The sequence below is a fragment of the Thalia democratica genome, chromosome 1 (assembly GCF_965202585.1).
Source record: "Thalia democratica chromosome 1, ktThaDemo2.hap1.1, whole genome shotgun sequence".
NCBI classification, from domain to species: Eukaryota; Metazoa; Chordata; class Thaliacea; order Salpida; family Salpidae; genus Thalia; species Thalia democratica.
The window spans coordinates 63048894-63065661 of NC_139165.1; the positions used below are offsets into that span (position 1 = coordinate 63048894).

At 22.9% G+C, this 16768-nt stretch overlaps 1 protein-coding gene across 1 annotated transcript in view; it reads left to right on the top strand.

Annotated features, from left to right (window-relative positions):
• Positions 1-1701: 1701 nt before the first annotated feature.
• LOC145849199 (uncharacterized) overlaps positions 1702-16768 on the top strand; it is a 44269-nt gene continuing 29202 nt past the window's right edge. The window contains exons 1-7 of the mRNA XM_082954312.1: positions 1702-1826; positions 3848-3976; positions 5925-5987; positions 9963-10329; positions 12991-13202; positions 15262-15304; positions 16596-16691. Coding sequence (XP_082810438.1) covers positions 1735-1826; positions 3848-3976; positions 5925-5987; positions 9963-10329; positions 12991-13202; positions 15262-15304; positions 16596-16691 — 1002 coding nt within the window. The 5' untranslated portion in view covers positions 1702-1734. The remainder of the gene's footprint in view (positions 1827-3847; positions 3977-5924; positions 5988-9962; positions 10330-12990; positions 13203-15261; positions 15305-16595; positions 16692-16768) is intronic.

Sequence of the window (16768 nt, forward strand, 5' to 3'; positions counted from 1 at the left end):
TTTGAATTCTTTGATTTAGTGAAAATGTCAAATCTTATATAGCCTGATGGAGTAGGGATCCTAATAACTCTATAAGTTGAACTTTCCAAAATTGAAACATAGTGGTCAAAACATACAAAAAAAAACATCTCCAAATGGAAATTAATTTAGATTTAGATTAGTAAATATTATGTGTATTTACTAATTATTAAATGTCAAACCAGTGTTTCTAACAAAAAATATTTTTATTCAAACACAATTAAAAATTTTAAATCTAAATTTCTACCAAGGCCAAATTCTAGATAGTGTCGGATCTAGCCATAACTTGCCAATATCTAGATTAAAACAAAATTTTATTTGAAAAAACACTTGTGTCTTGTCTGGGTTCAATAAAATGGTCCTATTTGTTACGTAATAAATGTAAATTTATATTAAAGTTCCTGATCCGACAAAGCTTATTATATGGAAAACCTATGATAGATCTGAGAATTTAATATAAATTCATGTCAATTTAAAACCTGATAGGACCATTTTATCAAGTAAAGATCCAACCTGGACCAGATATAAATGCTTTTTTCAAACAAAATATTGGTATTATCCAGATCTTGGTAAGTTATGGCCAGATCTGGCACTATCTAGCATTTGGAGCCAGTAGAACATTAGTTAAAACCCTTTAGTTTTGTTAAGTACAATGTAAAATATATTGCTAATAAAATGAATTCATATGCTAAAACTATTAAGAACGTTTGCCAGTTGTGAACATTGTAGTTTGAAAAATAATACACTCAAAAGTAAAACTAAGATGTACCAGATATTAGTCTTAACAAAAAATTATAACTAAATGTAAAAATGACTTAACCTTGTTTATTACTATAACTAGCCCAACACTAAAAAATTTAGACAAAAAAATGTTACTAGTCATAATTTATGTGTTTTTTTATCCAATTTTTTGTTACTACATAATTTGTCTTAATTGTAGTTTGGCAGTTTAGTCTTAACTTAGTTGTTTCTGTCTTAACATCATACCATTAACAAGCTAGTTTTAGATTTTATAAAAAACAATAGAATAATGATACTTAGGAACACAATTTTAACTTTTTTATAAAAGTCTTAGCTTCAAATAAAAAGTAGTAATAAGTATGTTTTTAAAGATTAACATGTGTTAATGTTTTATGCTAACTAAATAAGTTTTTGAAATTAAATATATTTAAAAGTTTTACACTTTTCCATTTTTATATTTAACTTAATACTTTTATAAGCAGATAGTATATATTTTACCATACATGTTCCCTTGACTATGCAAATAAAGAAGTCTAAAAGTTTTATCTGTTTATAATATGTAGTTTGTTTAAAATGTTTATTAGAATTAGTGGTAAGGTATGTTTTATGAATAAATATTTGAGAGTATATTGTTATTGAGTATTAATACTTTAAGGTTATTATGAAAACTACTTTTTATAGTTTTTTATTACATGAGAAAAATGTAATTTTCAGCTTTGATAAATCGTTTAAAACTTTTAAAATAACAACGTTATACCAAACCAAAGTTTAATTAAGCTTTGGTAGAATTTACTTATATTACTAAATCTCTTGAAATTTAAGGTATATTTTTTATAAAATTAAAGATAACTACTAAACTTTTTTATTCAAGTAAATATAGCAATTTCAAAAAATATTTTTAGTATTCAAAACTGATGTATTCCTTATACTTACAACAGGCTTAAAGTTTTGTTTTCTTTTATTAAATTTAGTCTTATGGAGGTAGATATGGATGATGCATTGTCATGGGAACAAAGAAGAGAAATAAGAAGAAAGAAGAGACAAGAATTGCTTGCTGAATCTGACAGGTTAAACTTTTTTTGAACCCATAAAGGTCCAACACTTTTTTTTTACAAAATATAACTTTAGCTTTTATATGAAAGCTTTAAATACAAACTAAAAGCCAGTTTTTAAAGAATTCAAAAATATAATTTAACTTTTGGGATATTTTATTTTTTATAAAAAGTTTCCAATACAAACGTATGGACCGCAAATTTTTTGGGGTCAATTTTCTCAAAAATTTTTAAAATTACTAAAAATCTATCTCCTTCTTCATTTTTCAAGAAATATTCTCCAAATTTTCAGGAAATGTTCCTTATATTAAAAGGAAAGAACGTTACTTATGAATTTAAATAATTTAAAAAAATAAAAAAATTATCACAAAAAAAAAAAAGTTTTTTTTTTTCAAAAAAATATTCTTTTTACAATTTTTTTTTAAAATTCCAAAGTAACATTTTTTTTTATTGCATAAAGATTAGACGGTGAAAGTTCGAAGAAGATTGCTTGAAAATTGTAGGAGGACATAGATTTTAAATAAAATAGTCTTTTTTTGCTGTTTTAGTTTTCCCTCCCCATAGGGAACCTATTATGCGGACCAACTTGACTAGTCATATCTTAAAAAATAATTCGAATTTTCAAAAAGGATAAATAGCATCTTGAAGCTTAGAAAAAACTCTATAAAATAAGATCAACTTGTGAAAAGCATGGCTTACCCCCTCCTATGGCCTTAAAGACTCTTTTGTTTTATAATTTTATAAAATATAAAAGGCCTGCTAAGAATAAAACGCATCCACTCTGGTCTAACAACTCGCAAAATAGTCAAACCCTTTATAGAACCTTAAAAAATTTAAAAGCCATTAATTTATTTAAGAATAAAAAATTAGTAAACTTTCAAATTTTTAAGAAAAAATAATATAGGTTTGTTATGAAAAGAAGGAAGCAAAATTAATAAGCATCAATCAAATTACATTAATTTATCTTAGTAAGAAAACATATTACAACAAAGTTCAGTTTCAAAGTTTATCTTTAAGTTTTTCTCTAAACATATTTGTCACTTTTATAGCATTAAATATATTTTTAAACATTTATAAACTTACAATATTTAAAAAGTATATTTTAATTTGTAATTGATATTCTTTTTGTTTTTCTTGTGTCTTCCAGTGAATTTTATTATACGTTTTAAGTAATTGCTTTAAAAAAGATTGTTTGTATCGATCTAGAATCTTTATCTTTTTAATTGATCGGATCCAAGTCTGGATATTTTTTTGAAACCAGTATCTGATACAGTATTTGAAGTTTAGGATCCTATAGAACACTAATTTTGACTTTTACACATAATATAGTTAACTTTATTATTAGAGATCCCATTTTATTTTTAACTTATTATACCTTTTTGTTTAAAAGTGTTATATAATAATAGTTTTGATCTTTTTTTACTTTATAACAAAATACTGTGTTTTCAATTACACTGTTTGAAATATAATCTACTTCATTTGTGTTAATATATTATAAAGTTAAAAACAAAAAAAAATCATCAAAAAAAAAATTAAGTAGAAATATGTTATCAAAATTTATTAGGATAAATAGTTTAGTTTTCAACTTTGTTTATTTTTTTAGTTTGTTTTTAAGTTGAACTTGAGAAATATTATTAAGATAACTTAAATTAAGAAAATATATTCAATTATACTACTTATTATCAATTATTTTAAATTTTATAATATATTAAACACTAATTTAAGTTAGAAAAGTCTAAATGAATTATGAGAAAGCCTAATTATTGAATTACCAGTTTATTAAAACTATTTTTAAGAGAATAAAATTTAATTAAAGGGTGTAAAGTTTTTTTATCAAATTAGTTGTTTTATTTTTAAAATCTAGTTTTAGTAATAAAATACCTTGTAAATGTTTTAATTTCAAATTAAAAAAATAAAAACAAGTTTAAGTTTTGTTTCTTGTTTGTTATTCTTCCTTATTTGATCATTGTATATTTTTTATTTTCTTTTTTTATTTTATATTGTATATTTTATTTAAAAATAAATTGTTCTACTAGACTGGTTGGAATTTCCAGAGAGAGGTCTTCAAGGGACTACAGTGTTGAAGATGATGATTTTGAAAGAGAACGTTTAAAGCGTAGAAAAGAGAGAGAAGAACGAAGGAAGAGAGAAAAAGAAGAACTAGAGTGAGTTTTGATTCTTAATTATTGCTAATATGTAAAGAAATATATTGAAATTGGTAGCTTTAACATTTTGAATGTTTCTAAAGTATAAATTAATTTTGTTGAGGGAAAGTTTCATAAGTATTCTCATTTAATTTAATTTTTAATAGTTTAAAAATGGTCATTGACTTACATCTAATTAATTTATATTTGATCGTTAGAGCAAACATACGATTTTATTATTTTTCTCTACTAATATTAAGTTGGAATTAGACTTTTGTTTATATTTTTACCTGATCTAAAAAGTTATTTACTCCAAATCTTGAAAGCTTAAATTATATGCTTCATAGCTTAAGAAAAATATTATGAAGTATATTTTATGAACTTAGTAACGCAATGAATTGTTTTTAAATCATTTGTACATTCTCAAACTTTGATTTAATTTTTTAAGCTACTATAAAAATTAATTCAGACTGATAAATTTAGGTCCCTTGTATTTTACAATTTTAGCTATTGTATAATAGAATAAGCTGACCTTGGCAAAATATTGCTCTAACATTAACACAGGCTAAACTTGTAACATATTGGTTTATCATGTTATAGTTTTGAGAAACCATTTTTTTTTAAATTACAAAGATATGTAACTACAAAACTTATACATATTTTTGTTTAAAGTGTTTCAGTTTAAAAAAATATAATTAAATATTTATTGGTTTATAATTTTAAAATAAATGTTATAGACTAATTCAGAATTTTTTGAATAAATTATAGTAAATATAAATTAATGTCATAAATTAAGATAATAAGTTGCTGAATGTAAGCAAGATTTTTTATTAAAATAGTTAAACTTAGTTTTGAGTAAACAATTAAAATCACCAAGCTTAGCATACAAAAGCTTTGTATATCTTCCAATTTTAACTTTACTAGTCAGCCATAACAGACATACTAAAAAAAATGTAAAGAATTTTTTGCTGGTGCAATTAAGAAACTTAGTGTTGTGTATACTTTCTTACTTAAATTGTCCACAATTTCTTAACAGATTCATGCTTGTTAGAGTAATTAATAAACCTAAGGTATTTTTGTTATATCAAAAATTATTATAAAAGTATTTTAAGTATGATTAAAAATAAATCTAGTTTTAAACTATTAATTTTATTTAAAACTAAGTGCAATTTTTTCAAACTTTGATTTAGTTTTTGTACTGAAGTTTCAAATAATAAAAGTACGTTGTGAATTATGTAATTTATTTGTCTCAACATAGAATAGTATTTTATAATTATTCAATTTAAAATCTTGATTATTGATGAAAATAAAACGAAATTTAATTTATAACTAAAATATATATATGACAAAAAGTGCTAATTGAAAGATGAGCTTTTTAATACAAAAAAATTTTACTTAAAATAATTCTTGTATAAAAAAAGTTAAATTTTTAATTGAAAATGGTGAAAATAGCATGTATTAGAAAAAAATTTCTAATTCAAGCTATCCTTGTATTAGTTTATAAAAAGTTATTACATTAAATACAAAAAATAAAATTTATTTATTTCAAATTACATACAGTTAACAAGTTGTCAAACAAGTATTATGAGTTGTTTAGTTTTTTTGATTTTATATGCTCAAAATAATTTAGCGATTACTGAGTATTTTGTTTTTCATTATAAACAAAAAGTAAAATTGTATAGATTAGTAATTTATAGCAAGTAGTTAACTGCTTTAAATGCTTTGATATTTGTATTTTGCCTTGTATAAATTATATTTTAACATAAATGTTATACTTAAAAAAATGTCTTTATTTGTAAATACAAAATTGAAAGTTTCATCTTAGTGTTATAATCTTGGTTTAATATTTCAATAAAAAACGGCATATACTTATCTTAGAAATTTTTTTTATAGCTGTAAACAAAATAATTACCATGAGATTTTATACTCGAATTGATTTTTGTTTTATATGCTCAAATATGAAATACAGAAAACAATTGCAAGAAGAGGAGGAAGCAAGACTTGAAAGGGAAAAAAAGCGAGAAGAAAGAAGGTTAGTTATGATAAATATTATGCAGAATAAATAAAGTTCTATAAATAATAACAGGGTAGCATATTTAAATGTTAGGCAATCCGTTTATTCTTATGTTTACTATATAGTACTATTGTACTATTATTACTTTTATAGGTTCTATTATAGTATTATATAATTTCGTAAGCACTATTAACAATATTATTAAACTTTTGTTGTTTTTAATGGTGAAATATACAAAAGATATCATATAGTATAACTTTTACAAATGTATTCTAAATAAAAATTCAATGTATTTTTATTTTGATAAAATAATTAATTTCTATAATTATTCTAGTTTATTTTTTCTTTAAAAATATACTCACAAACTTTAAAAATTTCAAATTTGTTTAGTCCTATAATTTATTTTTGGTTTAGTAGAAAAAATTTTTCATATGTAATTACGTTATTAAGTTTTTATATTAATTTTTTGGAAATTAAAACAAAAAGTTGTTAGTAAAGCATTCGAATGGTTATGAAAATACGATGTTTAAACCACAGTTTAGTTTTCGCTTCGTTCAAAAGATTTAGTATATTTAAATTATTTTAAATAGTCATTTTAAACTTTGGAATAATCATAGTTAAAGTTTTATCTATGTGGTCTTAATTACAAGCGTTATAAGTATACAATGAAAATTAAATATTTATCGTAAAAAATGTAATTTATGTTATTTTGTTAATAGTTGTCTTGGACCGTAATTTTTTAAGTTTTATGTGCGTATTTTCAATTTTTACTCATTTAAAACTAAATTTTCTTGAGCTATTTTTGTTTTATTTGTTAAAAAATTAAAAATAATCAGTTAGGGTAAATCACTTTGATTATTTTTAAGTATTACAGTGTTTATTTTTAGGAAAAATTGAAAACGACATGTTTATATGGCTTATATAACCAATCTTGAAGTTTTTTCTTTTACATTTAAAAAGACTCCCTTGTAATAAGTTAAAAGTCAGAGACATTTGTTTGTACCAAATATCTGTACGTAGCTAAATTGTTTTTATTTATAAGTAGTCTTAAGAAATGTTTTGCTTAAACTTTAGTGACTGATAGTATTATTAAATAATTTAAAGATTCAAATTAAAACAAAGTAATACAAAAATAGTTTATAAAAGTTTATTAATTGAATACAGTTTAATACTTAGAACTTTAAAAAATATTTACTAGCTTTTAGTTAAATAATAATTGAAATTAATTTAATAAGTAGTTGAGTTGTCTTATAAAAAGTTGTTATAATGTTGTATAACTACTACTAAAATGTAAACTGAAAAATAATAGAGGTAAATATTTTTTAAACTTTTCGAAATGACAAAAAGTTATAGGTATATTGTATACTATCTGTAATATTTTTGTTAAATGTTTAGCTTTCAGTGTTATTTAAATAATGGAACAGCCTTTTCAAAATTGCTGCACTTTTTATATTTTAGGCCAGAACAAGATAATTAATTCAAAAATTGCTTGAACTATTATAAAAGTAAAAATTAGATAGTTATTAAATATTCTTGACTTTTCTTGTGCAAAGCTATATATTATGGAGATAATGTGAATCTTCATTTACACGATTACACTCTATGTAATAATAATTGTTTGAATATTTTATCATTGTTATCTAAATTGTAGCATTTCTGACTTTGATGTATAGTAAAACTGATTTATTAACTTTTTGTTAGATAATATTATCGTTTGTCTTCACATTTTACCGCAACAGATGTGAGTAAAATTTTAATATTAGAATAGAGCGATCCTTCTTTCTTACAAAATAAGTAAAAATACAAAATTTTAAAGCCTTGTAAGAATTTTTCAGTTCTTTTTTGTAAGCTGATTGAGAGGTCAAAAAATATTAAAACGTTAATAATGTGATAAGTCAGTAATAACTTAAAACTTGAAATAAAAGCTGGAGGTCTAGTTGTTATTGTTGCATTTTTTTATGAAATGATAGCCTATACACAGACTTTCATTGGAATTTCATTTGTTTATACAAGTAGTTTAAACTTTTTTTGAAAAGTTAGTTTTGCAGTTTTATAAACTTTTTGAAGTTCCATAGAGTTAGACTTATAGTTTATAATTGTTTCACACTAGTCTAATAACTTTTCACTAAGTAGAACAGTCGGAATGTACGTTAGTTTTTAATTTTATTAATGTTTTTAGTCATTGATTAGACACAAGGAACAAATTTTGAATAAGATTTCTATTTTTTTTCTAAAGATTACAAGAACATCTAGGGTTAGAATGTTTTTTTGTTTAAATTAGGTAAATAAGTAAAGTTTCTGATTAACTTAAAAGTTTTATTTTGAAGACGACAGACTTATTGTATAGATATTTTGGTACAGTATAAGTTTCAAGTAAAATTTTTGTTAGGTTTTAGACTAAGCTTATTAGTTATAGTTTATTAAACATGATAAAATAATCAACGTTCAAAATTTTTGGTCAAAGGAACTGGTTATAGAAAGACCTTTGGTCATCGAGCTACTTACTAATATTATATCAATAAAATTTTTCAATTTCAAAAAACATGCTTAATTTCTTTAATAATTTTATTGTTCTTGTCAAACTAGTTAAACATCAGATTTAAAAGCTTTAAGACAACATTTTAAAGTAAAGTTCATGGAACACAGAATTACAACATTTCTTAAAGATAGTTTTATATATGAATATAAAGATTATTTTTATTTAGAAATATTTTACTATTAAAACCGTATATGTCTAAAATATAGGTTGTTTTGGTTTGAAAGCTCTATTTATAATGATTTGAAATAATTGCTGAATTTTTTGGTTTTTGATAAATAAAAAAAATATTGCATTTGTACAATTAAAACTTGTTTTTTGTAATTTATCTGTACTGTATAAGTATTGTAATGTTATTTTATTGTTTTGTAAAACTAAAAAAAAAACTAATAAATTTAAGCTATAATACCATAAAAACCATTGCTTAAACCTAAGTCTTTAAAGAAAGTATAAAAAATGAGCCGTAGAAGATTAAGGTTAGTAAAAAAAAGTATTTATAAATACTGTTTGTTTTACTGTCTTATTGTATTACTAGTAAATAGTTTTTAGACTTTTGTAATGTAAGTCTTTAATGTTTTGTGTTCAACGAAATTTATCATATAGTTATTAATTTTGAACTAGTCGACTACTAAAAGGTAGTTTTAAATTTAGCTTTAATTTAAGTTTAAACCAGTTTGTAAAACATTTTGATTGGAATTATCAATTACATATTAATTATGGTTTTCATTTATATAAGGTTTAATTTGATTCACAGAGAGTTATTGTATATTTTCAGCAATTAAAAAAAACTTAATTAAATAAAAAAAACTAATTAGTTTATAGTTATAATTTGTTTTTCTGTTGGAACTATCAGCTAAAGTTATTAAAAAGTTTTGTATAATTTTGTTAAAGATTGAAAGTTTGCAAACTAAAAAGCCTACATGCCGTTTACAGTTTGACTTAAAAAAAATTAATCTTGCTCTTATAGAATATTACCGTAAAGTTTAATATATAACATTTGATTAAGATTTTCGCCATAGTATATGTAAATTCATGAAAAAAAAGCTTGTTTGAAAATCCTTATTAGATTTTAGTAACGTAAGTTTTGAGTTAGGATCAAGTTAACGAAGAAACAAAAATTAATTAGTATTAAATAAATAGAATTGTTATGGTGTTTCAGCGCACTTGTGATCGAACTTTACCGATTTCTAAGGTAGGTAAATATGATATTATATCTTGAAAACATGTTTTAAATAAATGTTATTGTAAGAACTTTATATTTTAAGCTATTAGTAAATTAAGATCAAAAAGCGTTTTAAGCTTTTTGATTTATATTTAAAGTAATTGTTAGTTGAATAAAAAGTGAATAAGTGCGCTGAAACACCATACCAATTCTATTTTTCCTAATTTATTATTAATTGTTATTTAGTTTTTCTGATTTAAATTTTTTAATCTGAAAAAAAAAACGCTTTAAACAGGAGACAACGTGAAGTAGAAAGACAAAAAATGGCAGAATCTTTTGAAACAAACGTTTATAAAAAGTCTGCTATAAATTCTATGCAAGTAACTCAAGAACAAGACAAAATGAACGATAATTTAGTTAAGAAAGAAGAAGAGTTAAATACTGTTAAGACAGCAGTAAAAGAACAAAACGCTACTGATGAAAGTGAAAATGTAGTGGTTGAAAAGCCAGTTGAAGAATTGAAAGTAGAAGCAGCACCTGAACAAGATGAAAGTGGAGATTTATTAGATAAAGTGGATGATGAACCTGTTCTCGACGGATCAGAAAACAATAACTCAAGCAATGAAGATAATGTAGATTCGAAGAGCGATTCGAAATCCAAAGTCAGTTTTGCTTTTATTCACTTTATAGGCTTATAAATTTTAGATAAAATTTTAAGGTATACGAGATATAGTAGTTTCGTTAATGGTTATTTACTATACAGAAAATTTTTATAGTTATGTTTCATTTCTGTGATATTTTTATTAATTATTTCTGTTAAAATTCAAAAATTAGCTGTTTTTGTATAATTTACTAATATGCATAGTTTCATCAATACTTTTTATACCTCATTTTATCAAGACTTATTTTAAAATAAACTCGGTAACGGTTTCTATATTTATCTTAAAAATAATATTTAGAAAAGTATCTATTTAAAACTTGATGATTTTTATTGGTCTGCTATAGGATTGCTAATCGTGCATTATTCTATTTTTTATCAATTTAATAAATTAATGATTTATACAGATTTTATTTTGTTAAAGAACGAAGTCCATATCAAAGATATACAATTTAGTAAAAAACATAATTTATTTTTATTTTATAAAAAAGAATGAAGTCTATAGAATGGAGCATAAGTTCTAATAACAATGTATTTTACGAAAAATCTTGGCATCTAAAGGTTATTATGATTTCTAAGATTAAGTAGAGATAATTTTGAATTTTTAGATGAGTTAAAATAAAATAAATGTGTTCCATTACTATACGCTAAATTCAAAACCAAAATTTTTAGTTTTTAAGAATAGTAAAATGTTAAGTTATTTTTCTATAGCTTTTTAATAAGCTTGAAAGACGGTACATAAGAAGATCAATACAGTATAAAACATAAAAAAAAAAGCCAGTAGTTTGTGACTTTGTTTCGAAACGACGTGTACGGTAAATTAATAAAGATTTATTTAATTAATGATAACTAAACTAGCAAATAAAGGATGAAAAATAATTTTGTTTTCTAACTAACTAACTAAAGCTATTTAGAATTTGTATCTTTGATTTTTCTAAGTTTGTCGTAACTAAAAAAGGATGATATTATCAGCTTTTTGTCTATGTAGTGTGTTTGGTACTATTTACTTGCTTTAAAATAAAAAAAAGTCGTAAGCCTTTTGTCTACCTTATTGTTTATAAGGTGTTAATAAAATATAATGCTATGTTATGTTATACTCTTCTGATGAATATAAAACTTCAAAGGCTTTAAATTGTTTGTGAAAAAATTGCCTTTGATATAGGTCAATTAAAAGAAGTCAATACATTTTTGTTATTATTTAGTGAAGTATTTTGCATTTTTTTTCAATATTACAACTATGGTTTACTACGTTGAACTCGAGTTCTAAAAGAACTTGAATCATATTTTTTATGAGCTTGTTGCGTTTATTTGTTTTTATTTACTTTTAAAAATTTTATTTAATTGTACCCAAAAAAAAACTTAATTCTCAGGTTCAATTTTTTACATATAATATATATATACTTCTTAACTACATATGCTTTGTTCATAACCTAAAAAAAAAGTTTTTTTTTATAGACTAATGATTCAATTTATTTGTGAAGTCTTTCGTAATTTATGAGGTTTTCGTGGATATTTATTTTCATATTTTAGACGTAATATAAAGTTTAACGTTATACTTAAGTTTGCCGCAAGGCATTTTAATTTTACCTTATATAGCCCTAAAGCTTGCTTGAGACGAATTTATGTGTATATTTAATGAACTTATAAGTATGTGAAGAATTTAAACCAATAAGAACTAAAATGTTTGCTGAATGATAGCTTTAACTGTGAATTACGAAACATACGTATATAGTTAAGGAGACTGCTTTAAAATGAGTTTAATTTTATTTTCAGTACTAATAGAATTAATATATTAATATTTGTATTGAAGTCAAAAATTAAAAAAACAATTAAATTTGGTTTACTTAATTTTACTTTAAAACATTGAAATTAAACACTTTTAATACTTTAAATGTCAGTCATAATTTATTTATATATTTAATGAAAGTAGCTTCTAATATGAATATATCTATTCTAATAAAAATACTATTTCACATAAAATGAAATTGTTGCAAAGTTTGTTTAAAAAAAAACCAGCATAAAAGTTTAATGTTTAACTTATAAATTTGTTTACTTCCGAAAATATACACGATTTACTCACTCGATTTTAATACGCTTAGCATTTCTTATGACATAATCAATACCTTAAAAAAGTTTTCATAGATAAAAAATGTTAAAACAAATTGACGTAACTAATAAACACACGTTTAAAGAAAATGTTAGCTTATATAGAAATTTTAGTTTTGTAGATTAATGTTATTTTTGTTTCCATTTAAAAAATAGAATGGTCTAGGGCAAACCTTTAACAGGCCAATTATTCTAACTTATCTAAATCCATAAAACTGTTAATGAATAACTTAAAAAGCTAAGTTGTTTAAAAGACGTATCTAATGATTAATGTTCTGTAAAAGATAATTGTATGTAACTAATTAGATGCTTTATCCTTAGCAAGTAATATTAGATAAAGTTTATATTTTTTAATTAAATACTTCAAAATAATCTTTCCGTAGAGAATGGCAAAGACTGTTGAGTTTTTATTAGTTTACTTTATTACTAATGATTTCACTATATAATTAATGATTTTGATAGCTGATCTGCAATAACTTTATTATAAATTAAGTTTTATAAGACACGAATTTGAAAGAAATAATTAAGCATAAAATTTTTGAAAATTATAAAAACATAGGTTGAAGATATGGAATGTTTAGATTCTGAAGAGGAAAAAGTGAAAAATATAGGAGTGGAAGATTCAGAATCAAATGAAGGAGAAACCGATGTTGTCGGTGAAAATGAGCCAAATCAAAATGGAAAGCCGTCATCAGAGTCTGCTAATGTTTCTGTTGATACTAAAGAAAACTTTCCCAAACTTAAAAAAGTAGAGAAAAAGTTGAATGAAATGTGAGTTTTGTGGAGACAATATTGTTACTTATATATTAAAAAAATTTGATTATAAGCAAAATTATGGTTTGTTTTTTGTTTATAGTAAAATACTTGCCAATAATGCATAAAAAAAAAGAATCAGTACTAATAAGTTTGTATCTTTGAATTATCACTACCATAATGTTATTAATTATTGTAATATAACTACTCACAGATATTAAGAAATAAAAGCAAAATTTTCAGAGTTCTTTAAACTTGCAATTTAATTAACCTTGTAGATTGAATCTAATTCTTTTTTGATATAATATATACTGTTGAAAGGTGAAGTTGTTTAATTTCGCTAGAACAATTGTTTTTTTTACACAAATTTTAATCATATTCAGTCTGCTGAGTTTAAAGCTTTTACTTTATAGCTATTTTTAATAAGTAGTTTTATGATTCAACCAACTATGAAGCTTTGATGCTATTGGTCAAAACTTCTACTCCTTTTTAAACCAAAAATCTTCTTCAGGCTGCGCCCCTTTTTAGTAAGTGCCACTTAAAATTCCTTTTAAATTTGTACGCAAGTTTAAGTTGCTTACAAAATATAGTTCTAGCTATAGAAAGCATTAAAATTAAACAACAATTTCTAATAAATGCATTAGTGGTAATTAAATTTCATTGCTAACTATAATTACAGTTAAATTACTCTGTCTTTATAAAGTTTAAGGATGATCGTAAGAAAAGGCCTAAAGACTACTTACTGTGAACTATAAAAGTAAAAACTTCAGCTAAAGGTTTAATATTTTGTCAGCTTTAAAAGTTTTATACTTACAAAACTTACATTTTTATTTTCAATTTCTTTAAAACTTTTTATGCAGTTAACATTGTCAGCTTTTTAAACTTTGCAACTCTATGCAAAATATTACTAAAAGTTTTAAATGCAATTGTTAACATTAAATTTTTATTAAGATTTAACGATAGAAAAATATGTTTTAAAATTTGAGTGCACTTTTTGCTTCAAAAGTAATTATATAACCTATATACTTAGAACTGATATATTTATAAATGATACATTAAGTATGGTTAATAGTTGTTTAGTATAAAAATAATTGAAATCAAGTTTTGAGATAGTAAAATATAAGCTACTTTAAACGTTTATTCAAACAACTCATAACCCTTAAATATTTGTTAAAAAAAGAATTAAACTTATTACAATCAGTTAGTTAGATTTAATTATCAGTTACAATTAAATAAAGATTTAAAATTTGTTAAATTTTAACTTGTGAAATTAAAAAGTGTTATAATTTTTAGTACATATACAGTAAGTACTATATAAATAAGATTATAAAAACAAATTTATTGATTAGAAATAATGTAAATAAAATAAAACCAAAAACAAGAACAAACAAAACAAAAAATAAGTTGACTTGTACATAAGTTGTTTTTAGAATAGGCTAACTAAAATTATTCAATTTTACTTGAAACGTCACGATGTGTTTTTTGTGTGATTCTTCAAAATTTTGCTTTGTACTTTATTTGGTTCTGAAGATATGTGCTAAACATTGAAACTGAGTAAACAATTCGAAAATTAGTTGTTTTTTTATATTATAAATAAGACTATATATATTTTTTGAGAGTTAATTTAACAGTTTGCAACACCTTAAATTTGTCTAAAGTGTCTCTAATATTTAAAACAAAAACAGTGTAAAACGATCATTTTTGATACAAAATTAAAAAACAGTTTCACACTTTTAATTTTTAAGACAACGAACTATTATTAAGTATAATTTTTTTTAATTTTTCTTTTCTTTTTTTGAACATAAAATATGAAACAAGCAAAGTCTTTAATATTTTTAAACTTATATATTTATAATAATAAAATAAGTATCTGTAGAGTTATTTAGGTAAAAAATCACTGACAATAGGATTTTTTTCATAGTACCAATAGACTTAATAATAAATTTGTGTGACAAAAAGTATTGGTTACTAAATGTATATAATGATAACGTAGAACTGGTTGCAACAATTAATTATGAAGTATTATTAACTGTTTGAAGCTTTTTAGTAATATTTTTAATAAAAAAAAAAATTTTAGGCCAACAACCACTTCAGAAAATGAAGCAATGAAAATGCTCAAGGTAAATTTACAGTTTTATTAGAATGTATATAATTACAAAATTCTAAACTTTTTAAGCTTTTTTTTATTACTTTAAATTTATAAAATACTTAATTATAAAGTTTATATGTTATTGCTCATTTACAGCTACTTGAGTGTTTTTAATACTGTACAAACGTATAAAGTTAACAATAAAGTATATTTTTATTTTCATAAGATGTATAAATATTTAAATACAAGTATGATTAAACTATAAGCATTTACTTATAAGCAATTATAGCAAATGAAAAACAAAACTAATAGATTTTGAGTAGTAAATCATTTAACTAACAAATTTCATAAAATTTTCAAGAGTATTTTAAATTATATTTATTTTGATTTAAATGATCTTGTTTGTAGATTTTTTTCTTATAGGCTTAGCTACTTTTTACAGTCTGAGTTTTCAGAAATATATATATTTAATGGTGAATTATTTTAAAATTTGTGCAGTTGTCTATAACACTAATCTTCAACCTTTTCAAAAAGTGTACACAGTGAATAATTTTTGTGCACACTAGACTTAAAAAAAATACAAGTTATAAAAACAAAAAAACTTTTTTGAAATACTTTTGGAGTATTGATATAAAAGTAGCATACTAAGAACTGTTGATATTTATTATAAATAGACTTTTTCAATGGTAAAAGACAAGAAAAATGTCTTTTAAAATACGTTTTTTAATATTATTAAATTTTCAATGCACACTACTGCACAGATGCACATTGTGACGACCACTGGTCTATGCATTTGGTAAAGTAAAATACTTTGTATCTTATATTGCTATTTCATCTACCTTTTAGACTATGGAGTCGGCAAAATGCGGCCCAAAAAAATCTTTGAAAATATACTAGATATTCTGAGGTTTGAAATTAAAAGCAAAAAGTAAAACTACAACTGAAGTCCGCGAGTATTTATGTTTTTGAAATTTGGCCTGCGACCACCAAATGACTGCCGATCTTTAGTATATAAGTATTTTGTATACCCTGTCTAAATTACTTCTAATATATAACACCTAACAAATATTTTGTATTATCAACGAAGAAAAAAAAAATTCTTGTAGAATCTGACGTCCGTGCACTTTTCAATTTAAAACAACAAACGTTAAATAATTATGCTATTTAATTTAACTTACATGTAATGTATGGTAAGTTTTACTGTTAAATTATGTTTCTTGTAGCGCAAGTTGATTTCAAAAACTCTTTGTAATCTGTGATCCCTTATGTTTATGTAGTAAAAAAATATTCGTTTATTTCTTTACTGAAGTTATATTTGCCAGGAATTAAAACAAAAGAGACAAATTGGCGCCGAAAAGAAGCTTGAAGAAAGCAAAAAGATCTCAGATGACATTTATAATAAAATCGAAGAAAGAAGGGTAAGATATATATATTTTTTTAAGTGTTTAATAAATAGTTTAAAGTAAACAAGATAAGTCGCTTAGTTGTTCTAGTC